The 13060-nt window shown below is 53.4% G+C and overlaps 1 protein-coding gene across 2 annotated transcripts in view; it reads left to right on the top strand.

Moving 5' to 3' along the window:
* RASSF5 (Ras association domain family member 5) overlaps window positions 1-11057 on the top strand; it is a 64674-nt gene extending 53617 nt beyond the window's left edge. For both annotated transcript variants that reach the window (XM_027612078.2, XM_027612079.2), the window contains 4 exons: window positions 4793-4903; window positions 6059-6356; window positions 6800-6915; window positions 8580-11057. In XM_027612078.2, the coding sequence (XP_027467879.1) occupies window positions 4793-4903; window positions 6059-6356; window positions 6800-6915; window positions 8580-8732 (678 nt within the window). In that variant the 3' untranslated portion in view covers window positions 8733-11057. The remainder of the gene's footprint in view (window positions 1-4792; window positions 4904-6058; window positions 6357-6799; window positions 6916-8579) is intronic.
* The last annotated feature ends 2003 nt before the right edge of the window (window positions 11058-13060 follow it).

Below are 13060 nucleotides of genomic sequence, written 5' to 3'. Positions count from 1 at the left end.
TTGGGTTTCTGCTTAAAGTAAAATTCAACTTGGGGTTGAATTTTGTGCAACTCGGGGCTCGATCCCAGGAGCCTGAGATCATGACCTGAGCTGAAATCAAGAGTCGGATGCTTAACCGACACAGCCACCCAGGCGCCCCAAAGATATTTTTAATAGAAAGTTTTGGGGCTTAGTCTCAGGGGAGCATCTGTTTGGACTCCTAGCACCTAGCCTTTTCATGTAGCTGTACCCCAATACCTTTGAGTACTGAGAGGCAACACAGCCCCTTCCACGGCTCAGGATATGGGAGCACAAACCTATTTTTCACCAGCGCCGTGGCTGTGCCGGTTGCGATGGGAGCAGCTAAACCACCTGCCACCAAAGCCAGGGGCCGAATCAGAGCAGATGCATTCCATGCTGCACCGAGACGCACAAACCCCCTGCAAGAGACACCTCAGCGGCCCATGCCGAAATTTGTGACATCCTAACAGAGTGAGGTTCCCATTCTGTCTCCATCTTGCGCCACTCGGGGGAGACAAAACTCTATCTACCTGGTTTCTAGCTTCGTACCCGTGGGGGGAAACCAATCTTTCATTTTGAGGACTTGAAAATCGGACAGGTGAATAAAAGTGGAGGTCTTTGCCTTACCCCGTGAAGACGCCTATATTATTGATCTTGTTCACACAGCAGATACTTGCCTTTTAGGTAAATCTTTGGGGCAGTGAATATCTGTGGGTGCTGGAGCGTTAATTGTGCTGCTGGGTGGGGACGCTTGGCATCTGAAATTGCCCGCAAGGGGTCTATACAGTTCTCCTCAAACATTGCTGCCCGTTAGAATTACCTGGGAGAGTAAAAAAAAATCCCGATGCCGAGGCTGTACCCCACACCATACATCAGAATCTCCAAGATGGAGCCCAAGCAGTGTTTCTAGAGATCTGGTAGATGATTCCGTGTGTAGCCGAGTTTAAGAACCACTGGCCTAGATTCTGTACCCTCCCTGGGAGGGGAAAGGATTAGTGGGCTCTCGCGACTGTGGCTTGCTGGCTGATTGGCTGGCCTACTTTGGCAGGTGATTCATTCAATCCGTGGGTCAGAGCTTGTCTGCCAGATGGGGTGGGCAGGAGCCATACCAGCCCTGGGGGCCGACCTTCCAGCCTTGGGGGGGGGGCTCCACATGCTGGCCACACAGGGCTCCTGGCACTCCCGGATGGGGTGGTGAAATCAGGATGGCCATCTTCTGCGTCAGTCGTGGAAGGGGTGGCCTCAGACACTTGCGTCACTTCCCCAGGTTTGTGGTGGGCAAGGGGGAGGAATGGATGGGCTACCTGCTGAAGAGAAGGGGAACAGGAAGAAGAAACCTTTACTTACAGCAGCTGGACTTTTGCTATACACAAACCCAGGCCTGGAATAACTGACCTTTGAAAGCCATGAACCAGCTGCCTTTTCTTACAGGGAAATGTCTGTAGCTCGCTTGGAAACTAATGAGAGGAGATCTTCCAGGAGCTTCTGGAGTTTCCTTTCCATTATTTAACTCTTTTTTGGGTAGGTGAATATGAGAAAGCTGTCAGCTCCTGAGGAGGGGACAGCCTGTGTGCTTCAGAGATGGGTAGAATGGAGCCCAGGATAGGAACCAGATAAGTGGTCTTTCTGACTGGCAGCTCCCATGGTTGAGCCGTGGCCGGGTACATCTGGTCCCAGAGAGGTGGTCCAGTTGTGGGGGGGTTTCCAGGGAGGTCCGTGTCTCTGGGAACTAGCTGTGGGAATGGACCGGGAATAAGGAGCTCCGTTTGAGGATCCCCGGATTGATGCATCGCCAGGGAATGAAGCCACTCTCTGAGGTTCACATCGGTTGTTGCTGACCTCAGGCCAAAAGGAGACGCCCAGGGGTGTGCTTCCCCTTGGGTGCTCTTGGATGGAATCAAGGTCCAGTTCCAGGGCCCGAGTGGCCATGCAGGAAAGGGTGGCTCCTGTGTGCTGGCAGCCGCATCCCACTTGAGAGATTGGAAGGCCCTCCTTGCCATCTTTGTGGGGGACATGGTGCCCCTGGGTCCTGAGTCCTCTGGGGCCTGGCCCACCGATCCGATATACCTTGGACGAATGTTTCACAGGGCCCATAATTTCTGGGCCTTGGTCTGACAGCTGCACACCTCAGCCCCCATGGAATGGCATGGAATTTCAGTGATCATTATGGGAGTGGCAGAAGCGACTGTCCTAGAGTTGTCATGTGGTGAATTGAGAAGAACATGGGCTCCAGACTTGGATGCACCCTGTTCCAGGCTCTACTCAGATGCTTACTAGCAGTGGCACCACAAGCGTGTTCCCTAACCTCTCTAGGCCTCAGCTTTGTGATCTGTGAAATGGGAGTGACGTAGGTGGTACGTGAGAGAGAGTGTGAGAAAGGACGGAGCACAGGGCTGGTACCGGCAGGATCCCTGAGGAAGAGGATGGGGGGAGGGGCAGAAGGCCAAGGGAAGATGCTGTGATGGAAAAGGGGTGTCGGGGGCGCCTGGGTGGCTCAGATGGTTAAGCATCTGCCTTCGGCTCAGGTCATGATCCCAGGGTCCTGGGATCGAGTCCCGCATCGGGCTTCCTGCTCCTTGGGAGCCTGCTTCTCTCTCTCTCTCTCCCTCTGTCTCTCATGAATAAATAAAGAAAATCTTTAAAAAAAAAAAAAAAAAAAAGAAAAGGGGTGTCGGCTCATCTCCAGGTAGAGGGGTGATGGGGAGGCCACACCAGCTCCCCATGGCAGCCGCAGAGCCTGACATGTTATTGGCTCTGTCGGGTTGGAAAGTGGGAGGAGGAAGGGCGGGCACCCTGCCGCATGTGCCCTATCTCTGGGGGCGGCTTGCTGAAGCGGGGACCGCGGGGACGGGCTCCAGTAGGGGCATGGAGTTCCTCTTGCGTTCCGCCGGGTGCTGTTGCCTCGACGGGGCCGCTGGGAGATCTGTCGGCCAAACCACACCGCTGCAGGAGGGTGCTGGGTGGTGGCAGGGAGGCCGCCGGGAGAACACAGGGGCCCTGCCTCTCTGGGCCTCAGTTTCCTCATTTGCCAAAGGAGAATCCTGACCCGGCCCGAGTCTGCTCGATTTCTAAAATCAGGTGAATTCTAGGTTGCTTTTTACCAACTTACTTGTTTTCCCAAACCGTGGCTCCCGCCGCACACGGGCAGCATGAAGACTGCATCAGGAGGGCGGGCAGCCGTGAGGTGGAAAGAAATGCAGGGAAGTGATCGAGGGACAGAGTTGCTTAGACCCCAGAATTCACCCCCACAGTGTGAAGACCGATGACCTCCATCTTGTTCCTCAGCATTGTTCTTCCCTTACCCTTCCCTGGGGGGGGGGGGGAGCGGGGGGGGGGCAGTGGGCAGCAGGGGAACCCCTGGTAAGAACACAGCAGAACAGCCCTGGGATTCGCCTGTAGGTCTGCACCTACCGACTCAAGTTACTGAGCTCCTCTGAGCCCTGGTTGTCTCTCCTGAAAATGTAGGTAATAATCTCCATCTCACAGAGTTTAGGTTTGTGAGGATTAAAAGAAACAGTGCTTGCCAGGTTCTCGGTACAGAGGAGGTGCTAAGTAGATGTTGGTTGTCCCCATGCCCCAGGAGAGGAGGCCGATTCTCTCAATTATTGTAGAAGAACAGCCCCCTGTTCCCTTCCGGTTCACTCATTCATTTGACAAATATATATGGTTGACCCCTGAGCAACTTGGGGGTTGGGGGCGCTGCCCCCCCAGCACAGTCAAAAATCTGAGTATAACCTTTGACAGCCCCTAAACTTAACCACTAATAGTCTGCTGTTGCTCAGAAGCCTTACCAATAACATGAACGATCTATTAACACAATTTTGCATGTTATATGTATTACACGCTGCATTCTTACACTAAAGTAAACTAGAGAAAAGAAAATGTTATTAAGAAAATCATAAGGAGGGGCACCTGGGTGGCTCAGTCAGTTGAGCGTCCAACTCTTAATTTCGGCTCAGGTCATGATCTCGGTGCTGTGGGATTGAGCCCTGAGTTGGCTAGCGGGGAGTGCGCTTGAAGATTCTCTCCCTCTGCCCCTTCCCCACTCGTGCTCAACCTCTCTCTCTCTCAGATAAATAAGTAAGTAAATAAATAAAATCTTAAAAAATCATAAGGAAGAGAAAATACATTTATAGCACTGGACTATATTTATATATAAAAAAATTCCTGTATAAGTGGATTCACGCAGTTCAAACCTGTGTTGTTCAAGAAGCAACTGAACTTCTTATTATGTGCGAGATACTGTGGCCAGTGATGTAGGGCCTGGACTGATGCTCATGTGCCCTTGGTCCCCTGGGTCTGGGTGAATTGCTGTCGCTCCCATCAGCATATGCTGGGACCGTGTGTACATTCCTGTCTCTCCGGCTCTTGTTGCTTCCTCCGGGAGACGGTGCCTTGCATTTCTCTGCAGCTCCCATAGCATCGCAATGCAATCTTTTCCCTAGTAACCCTCGGTAAGCAAATGCTGTTCTGCTGATGCACCGAATTCGTCGTCCGTGCCCGTGTGCCGGGCACGTTCATATTAGTCTCGCAGCAAGCCCGAGGGGGTAGGCATTGTTCCCATTTCACAGGTGAGGAGACTTAGATTTCAGTTACTTCCCCGGAGCTGGCCGGCTACCCAGTGGCACCACTGGGATTTATCTCTGATTGTTCTCACCCTGCGCCCGTGAGATTAGTTTTCACCGCGCGGGACTGGTGCTCCCTTATTCGAGGTCTTTGGGAGGGTGTGGTCCTCCCCTTTCTCATCGGGAGAACCACTGCGTACCCACTCACACTTCTGTGTCTGTCCCAGAATGTCTGTAAACCCGCCGAGGAGACGCAGCGGCCGCCCACACTGCAGGAGATCAAGCAGAAGATTGACAGCTACAACACCCGGGAGAAGAACTGCTTGGGGATGAAGCTGGTGCGTGCCTGGGGGGGGGGGGGGAGGGCTGCCCGCCCCCGCTCGGCCCTGCCCCGCCAGCCCCCACCCCGCCACCGCCCCCGGCCGCCGCCCCGCCCCCGGCCGCCGCCCCTTCCACTGGGGGTCCTCTGCTCTCCCTCTGGATTCCGGGGTGGCCCCTCGGAGGCCCCTCCCCTTTCTTCAGGCCTCGGGAGGCCTCGGGGCTTGTGCGAGGCGGTCAGGGACCCCCGCGGGCTGCGGGGAAACAGAATGGGCTTTAGAGTAAGATCCAGGTCAGTCGCTGGCTCGTCCCCTTTTTCGCTTTGGGAAACCTTAACTTCCCTGAGCTTCCGGCGTAAAATAGAGATACCAGTGCCCATTTGTCGGAGCTCTTGTGGGGATTAAGTACCGTACAAAGACCTCAAGAACTGGTATTGCTCGGCCCCCAGGAAGACCTCACGAGGGGAATTCGCAGCTCCAGTCCTCTCCCTCTTGGTTGGTGCCCTTTTACTGCCTGCCATCTGGGGAAGCTTCCCGAGACTGCAGAACTCCGAGGGGGGAGTCTCGCAAAGGGAAGGGGCGAAGGTAGAAGAACCCTGCCCCCTGCTGGTGGCTGCTGGCAACTGGCTCTCTGGGGCTTCAGCCAGATGGGGCGCTAGAAAATCCAGTCTCCCATGGTCCTGGGCTTAAGTCTTGCAGGCTGCCGCGTTTTGGAAAGAGATGCACGAGGAAATGCAGTGGGCTGGTTTTCCGAGGACCTCATTACAGAGCCTTCCTGCTCCTCTCCGGTTTGGAGGGACAAACTAGAGAGGCCACTCCAGACCCTGCCTCCTAGGAGCGGGGACTCAGCAAAGGCAGGGGACTGGGGCAGGGAGCCTGAGCCCTGGGAAGGAAAGCCAGAGCAGCTCCTCCTGTCCTCTCGGGTTACTGGATACTGCAAGCCTTCTCCTGGCCCAATGTGGGGTGGACGGGGGGACACTGTCTCTGCCCTCTGGCACCCGCAGGTCTGCAGAGACAGGAAAGAACTCGGGGCGGAAGGGGGGGCCTGCCTGGGATGGCACTATCTGGAAAGGCCTATGCACCCCCTCCCCCAAACCTGGTGCAGTGGCTCAGAGTGGCAGATGGGATCATGCAAGATAGACCTGATAGCTGACCCATATGACATCCCCTCCGCAGAGTGAAGATGGTACCTACACGGGTTTCATCAAAGTGCATTTGAAGCTCCGGCGGCCGGTGACAGTGCCTGCGGGGATCCGGCCCCAGTCTATCTATGATGCCATCAAGGAAGTGAACCTGGCGGCCACCACCGACAAGCGGACATCCTTCTACCTGCCGCTCGATGCCATCAAGCAGCTACACATCAGCAGCACCACCACGGTCAGCGAGGTCATCCAGGGGCTGCTCAAGAAGTTCATGGTTGTGGACAATCCCCAGAAGTTTGCACTTTTTAAGCGGATACACAAGGACGGGCAAGGTATGCGAGGGCAAGCTCCCCGTCAGAGACCACCTCTCCCCCTGCCAGACTTGGGAGGGGAGGGCTGGGCTTCCCCAGGGTGCCGCCGTCCAGCCATGTGGCAGAGAGCTGGACGGGAAGCTCATGCCTGCTCCCTGCGCCCCCCACTTTATATGTGACTGCAGAAAACCACAACGTGGGCTCCCACTTCCTAATCTGTGGCATGGGAGAAAAACCACCCACCACTCCTAATCTTTTGGGGAGGGTGATGTGAATGGAAACATGCGTCAAACTCTGGGCAGACACCGAAGATAAAAGGTCATCATACCCTATTCATGTCATTAGATTCATTTCATTAGGCTGAAAGGATGGCTCCTTCCCGTTATGGCCACCCCTTGTCTGCATTTCCGGTCCCTGCCCCTCTTTTCCGAGATGCGCCTCCAGCCCCCTCTCTTGGTTTGCAGTGTTCTTCCAGAAACTCTCTATTGCTGATTGCCCTCTCTACCTGCGCTTGCTCGCCGGGCCTGACAATGACGTCCTCAGCTTCGTGCTCAAGGAGAATGAAACCGGAGAGGTGGAGGTAGGTCTGGGGCCCTTTGCTCGGTGCCAGAACCCAGCCCTCAGGGCACCCTGGCTGGGTGCAGGTGGGCATTGTCCTCACCGCTGGCATAGGTGGGGGCCACGCGGCAGTAGCCGAGGCAGCTGGGAAAATGGCCTGGGAAAGTTGAGGCCCGGGGAAGTGCTGGGCCGCAGAGGTTTTGCGTCTAAAGCCAGGATTGTCAGCATCCTGGGGGAGCAAGTCAGGGCCTGTGTCTGGCATGGCCTGTGGAAAGAAAGGATTTCATGTGCTTTTTTTTCCTGAAAACCCAGGGTGGAGGGGCATTGAGAAACGCCTGTGTCCAGGCCCGGGGCTGTTTTTGCTCCAGGCTGGCCTGAGGCCCCACCAGCTCCATCTCTGGCCTCCACTGGATATGGAGATTTTCGAGCCATTTTTCTCTTCCTGGTTCTTAAAAGGTGGCCTCCTTCCACAAAGGGGAGTTCATCAGAGTCCAGTCTGGTGGCACGGAGTCGGGTGGAATCAGGCCGGTGCTCTGCGTGGCCTGGGATACTTGGGAGGCATGGAGGAGTGACCGAGGGCAGTTGTTCGTCACACTGCAGTCAGTGGAGGCCTAGGGTTTGGGGGAGCAGTCTCTGGGGTCACTGTGGAGATCTGGGGGATCCAGGCAGGGTAGGGCCCTGTTTCTTCTTCCCGCTTCAATCAGGCAGCTCTGCTTCCGTCTGATTTATACATTAGAGTGCGTAAGATTTTGTTTGAAAAACGTACTCTGCTGACAGTGTTTGGACACCGCGGGCCCAGCACAGAGCTCGTGGGCCTGGGAGTTTAGAGACTGGGCCCTAATTCCCTTTCTGCTGCTGCAAGCCCCGTCCCCGTAGGTCTGCTGCCTCCCGTCTGTGGACTTCAGTCTTCTCAGTTAGGCAGTGTGGGGATTAAACTAGGTAAGCCTTCATATCCTTCTGTGCTCAAAAGAGCTTAGGAGTCAAAATCCTTGGCCCCACAGGGTGGGGTGGTGAGGGCTGGGGGGGCTCTGCTCCTGGGTCAGCCTGAGAGCGGTCAGACTTGCCTTCTGTCCAGAGAGGCCAGGTCCCATCAGGGCAGGCCTGGGCCAGCCGGCTTCTCCAGAGCTTTACAGGTTCTGGGATCTCATTAGCTGCTCTGCCAGCCAAGGGAGGCAGGGACCCTCATTCCGTGGCAGATGAGCACGCAGGACAGAAGGGTGTGGTGATGTGCCCAAGGTCACGTGGTAGAGTTGGCCTGAAACCCCGTTTCCGGAGGCCAAGCCCAACTCTCCTCCACCTGCCTCTTGAGGGTCTCTGCACGCTAAGAGCCTGTCGCTCAGCACCCCCAAAGCAGACAGGCAGACAGGCCGGCAGGGGCCCTGGGCAGCCCCAGCATCACTGTTCAGGCCTCAGCTGCCATGGAGAAAATGTAAGATGGTTGATGCTCCAAATAAAACAACGCTCATGGACTGGTACTTCTGGCTCATGAGATGTCAGGATTTGAAATTTGGTTGCCGGTATGACACGGGAAACCCAAGCTTTCTCCACTGCAGCTGTCTATTCAGTAGCAAACCCTGTGTAAGCTGTGTGCGGATGGAGGCAGCGGGGGTTGGGGGAGGCCCTCAGGTCAGGCGGCTTCTGACCTGTCTCCTGTTGTTTCTCCCCCATCTCCCTCGTGCCTCACAGTGGGATGCCTTCTCCATTCCCGAGCTCCAGAACTTCCTAACAATCCTGGAAAAGGAGGAGCAAGACAAAATCCAACAAGTGCAGAAGAAATATGACAAGTTTAGGCAGAAACTGGAGGAGGCCTTAAGAGAATCCCAGGGCAAACCTGGCTAACCGGTCCTGCTTCCTCTTCTGGTGCCCGCGGATTTATTTTTATTATTAATTATTATTTTGCAACAGACACTTTTTCTCAGGACACCTGTGGCGGGTACATCTGTGCCCCCCCCCTGCCCCCCGCCGGCAGTTCCAGATGTGGCACGAAACCTCTGAGGGACACGCGTGCTCGCGGGCCAGGCCCCCGCCTGCCACACGCCACCTCCCCACCTCCGAGGAACAGGACTGGCGGGGGAGGTGGTGGTGGGGGGGTGGTGGAGAGAAGAGCCTCGGACGTCGGCAATCCGTGAGCCCTTAGTAAGCCAACCAGCTGCCTCTCTCATCACCAAACTGGAATGGTTTGCACCAGCCAGCAAAGGAAAGAAGAAAGGTTTTAGAGCTGTCTGTTCTTTCTCTGGCTTTTATTCTTCTTCAATTTCTCTCTTATTTGCCACCCATAGACCTTTATTTATGAGTCAAAAATTGTAGCATATTCCTTGAGCAGGTCGGGGCTAAGCCCCCAAAAGCAGGATAATGCTCGTAAGAGGATTGCCCCCCACTGTCTCAAGGTGCCCGTTGTTCATGCTCAAGGGAAGGTCCTAAAGCCACTGGCCCCAGATGCTCAGGTAGGGAGCACCAAAGCTGAGGCGGGCTCAGAGATTTCCAGAGAAGCCACAGCCTGCCTTGGCCCTCATCACTCAAGAGTCTGCACACACGTAAACCCAAAGGCATATATTTATCTGCACGTGTGTGATGCCTCGTCACTTCTTCAACAAGCGTTTGTTTTTTAAGTTACAACTTTGAGTTTCATATTGCCATCATCCTCACGTGTTTCCACCAAAGGGAAACCAGCCATTTACCATTTTTAATGTCTCCTGCTGAGTATGGAAATCAGGCAGTAAGAGGAAGCCAAAAAGCATTGCAGAGAAATGTGTCCAACTTGTCCTCAGCCTTCCCCCGGGCCGGAGAGCAGGGGAGGGCCTGGCCGCCCTGCTTTCCTGCGTGGCCTTCCGCATGGCCTCCTTCCTCCCACCGGGACTCTGGAGTCTCCAGGTGCTGCCAGAGGAGCTGCCTTGATTACAGACGGGGAGCCTCCCAACTCAGCTGACTTGGAGTCCCTTGTGTTCCGAAGCCCGGGCCAGCCCGTGGCACTGCGCTCCGCGAGCTTGTGGGCTGGCCTCCGGCTGACCTCAGTGCCTTTTTGTTTTCAGAGAGAGACGGGAGCAGGGCGCACTTGCTTGTCACTTTGCTGCTGGCTTGCTCCTGCCAGGAAGGGGACCGTGGTGGTGTGGGAGGCGAGGCCAGGGGAGCCCTCCCTCCGAGAATGGGGCGAGAGTCACAGACCTCCTTCCCCTCTAACGTCCTGGGCTTTGACTCCCAATAAGTGATGTCAAACCCCATGGACAAGGTGGATCAGATCCCCAGCCTACACCTGTACTGGATCCTTGTTCGGGTGCAAACTGAAAAATAAACTCGCCAAGCAACTGAAGCAAGTGGCCAGGCCTCAAAGACACTCCAACGCAGAGGGAGAAGGACTTTTCACAGCCAAAGCAGGGCCGGCTTTCAAGTCCAGCCTCTGAGAGATCACTTCTTCGCTGTCGTCGGCCTTCCCAGGTCCTTCCTGGGTTGGGTTGAGCCCCAGCTTCTTTGTGTAGCCTCAGAAATCCCCTCCGCAACCCTTGCTGTGTCCACACCGCCCCTGATCCCAGAAGGAATGCTGCCCCCATGTCACAAAACTGTGTGTAGTCTTCAGAGCTGCAAAAGCAAGACAAGCTAGCAGCTCAAAAAGATTTTTTAGGCCCCCAGAACCCTGGTTCTCTGCCATCTCATGCTCAGCCTTATTGCTTCTCTCCCTTAAAAAAAAATCTCTCTCCCTGCTGTGTACTAAAGGGAGCGGGTAGAGAGTCCTTTTCCTTCATGCTGCATGTCTTTAACATTAATGGAAGGCACAGCTCCTGCTGCAGCCGCTGTGAATGCTGCTGAGAGCCTCCCTCTGATGGGGGCGGCTATTTTATTTTTGAGAAGGAAAATAAAGTCATGTATGTATATACATAAAGGCATATAGCTATATATAAAGAGATAGGGGTGTTTATGAAATAAGAAAATTAGGGAAAATTCTGACTTTATCTAAAGCACAGTTAGACCCAGGACCCATGCTGAGGTCCGAGCCTTGGCGAACAGTCTGTATAAAGTATCCCTTCCCCCGGAGGCGCGTATGGCGGCTGGTAGTGCCTTCTATCCTTGTGCTGCCCCATGTGTACGTGTTTGTTTTGAGGATATTTTCTTTTTAAATGTCTTTCTTATATGGGTTTTAAAAAAAGTAATAAAAGCTTGTTGCAAAAATGACCCAGACTGGAGAGATCTTCTTTGCCCTTCACCACCTCCTGGAAATTGGGAGCTGGGGGAGAGGGTGGGAATGGAGAAGAGTATGTACTTCTGCACGGAGTCTGAATTTCTCCTGCCAGCGAACAGAGGAGTGAAGGCTGCTGGTCAAACAATCTTGAGAAACCTGTCCAAGCGCGTGGGCCGGAGGGTGCTGCCCAGGTGCCCAGCTGCTGAGCTAGTCCACAGAGCAGGAGAGGAAAGGGGATGTGTTCTAGAAGGAGATCCTTGTAGAGTGAGAAGAGAGGAGGGGCTTTCTGGAGCCAAGCATGGATGATTAAGCATCAGGACAGACTACTGAGGTGGACAATGATTTTTCCATGTCGAATTATTTAAAAATAAGACAGGATGCATCTCTGAGAGTTTAAGGTCACCTCACCTAGAGGAGGAAAGCTAGATGAGGTGAGTGAAACAGTCCTTTCACAATAGCATTATCTAACTTCCATCAGAGGAACAGCTCTGTCATCACAGAAATAACCACGTGAGGTTATTAAGAAGAAATTGCTGCCTGCCTTCCAGGAGGGAGCACGCGTGATGCACTGAACGGGGGCCCTTGGGCCGCAGAGGCTGGTCAGAGCGCAGCCAGCTCACTCCCTACCTCCATCCAATAGACATTCCTAAAATTACCCGAGAATGGGCTTGTCTGTAACATCTGTTCGCCTAGACCTCCAAGAAGTAGGTCTTTTAATAACTTCGCCAAAACCTGGACATGAACCAGTTTCTGCTTTTCACTGCAACTCATTCGGTAACATCATGGGATTAAGTTCAAAGTTACTAATTTGATCTTGAAAGAGACGGTTGGGCTTTGCACAGAGAAAAAAAAAATCCATTCAACAGCCTGACCTTCCCCAGCCTTCTTACACATGCGTATGGTGTTCCCGAGGAGGAGAGGGAAGGTGAGTCAGCGCGAATGGGTCATTGTTACTGGAAAAACCATTCAAAGCACAGGTCCTGACAGCAGGATCACAGCGGAACTCCGAGTTAAACCACAGTCGGGAGTGGCAGTGCATTTTAGACCCACCCTTGCTGTTTACTGGCTTTGTGTCTTTAACGGAGATCAACAAAGCGAGACACAACCTCTCTCAGCCTCCAATCGACTTGTGCAAGTAAATCATGTTTGTGAAAGAACCTTACAAAGTACTACATGCTATCTGTGTTCATATAAGGACCATATTCCATTACTACTATACATACCACACTCCCTCAGATCAAACTGTCCAAAGGTTCTGTGTCATAGAATCTTGTTTGGGGTCAATTTCCAAAAATCCCTTCCTCAGTTCTATAGGCTCATGCTGGCAGAGAAAGGATTCATAAAATTAAGGAGTTTACTTACAGTGAGTCATAAGTGACAAGGACTGTTATTCTAGGTCTAATAACGAAAGGTAGGGAGCGTCACACACGCACTTTCACATCCATCCCTTTCTTCCCTTCTAGCCCCAGGTGGGTAATTTGTGAACAGTGTGGATATTTTCAAGTGTTTCTTATCTTGATTTATTAAAAAAAAAGGGGGGATGAGAAAGAAAAAAAGTAAACTCTAATTGTTTTTTGATGGTAAAACCAAAAAACTCTAGAATAATTCAGCTCAGCTCTCACTCCTTCCTTTTGTACAAGGAGCGCTTTGGTCACAGAAGTAACTCCCAGGAACTAAGCAGGGACCAGAGCAGTGGTTCTGAACCTTTTTGGCAGCAAGTGATCCTTCTGGGCACATGACAAAAGCATGGGAACCTCTTGGGAAAATGAGCATACAAAATCCTGCGTACCATTTCAGGGAGTTCACAGACTCTCTGAAGACTAAACGAAGACCTCTTCCAAGAGCCCCCAAAAGTTGGATAAGACTCTTTCCTGTAACAAAGCCACTGTCTTGAAGCCACTTCACGATTTCCTACTGCAGGCGGCAGCGTGCCAGTGTGGGGGAAGAATTGTGTAGGGGAATCCAGATACTTTCATGATTTCTTCTACCTGTCCAG

This window comes from Zalophus californianus, chromosome 10 (assembly GCF_009762305.2).
Source record: "Zalophus californianus isolate mZalCal1 chromosome 10, mZalCal1.pri.v2, whole genome shotgun sequence".
Classification (NCBI taxonomy): Eukaryota; Metazoa; Chordata; class Mammalia; order Carnivora; family Otariidae; genus Zalophus; species Zalophus californianus.
The sequence above is the reverse complement of the archived record's forward strand: the minus strand, read 5'-3'. Positions and strand labels throughout refer to the sequence as shown.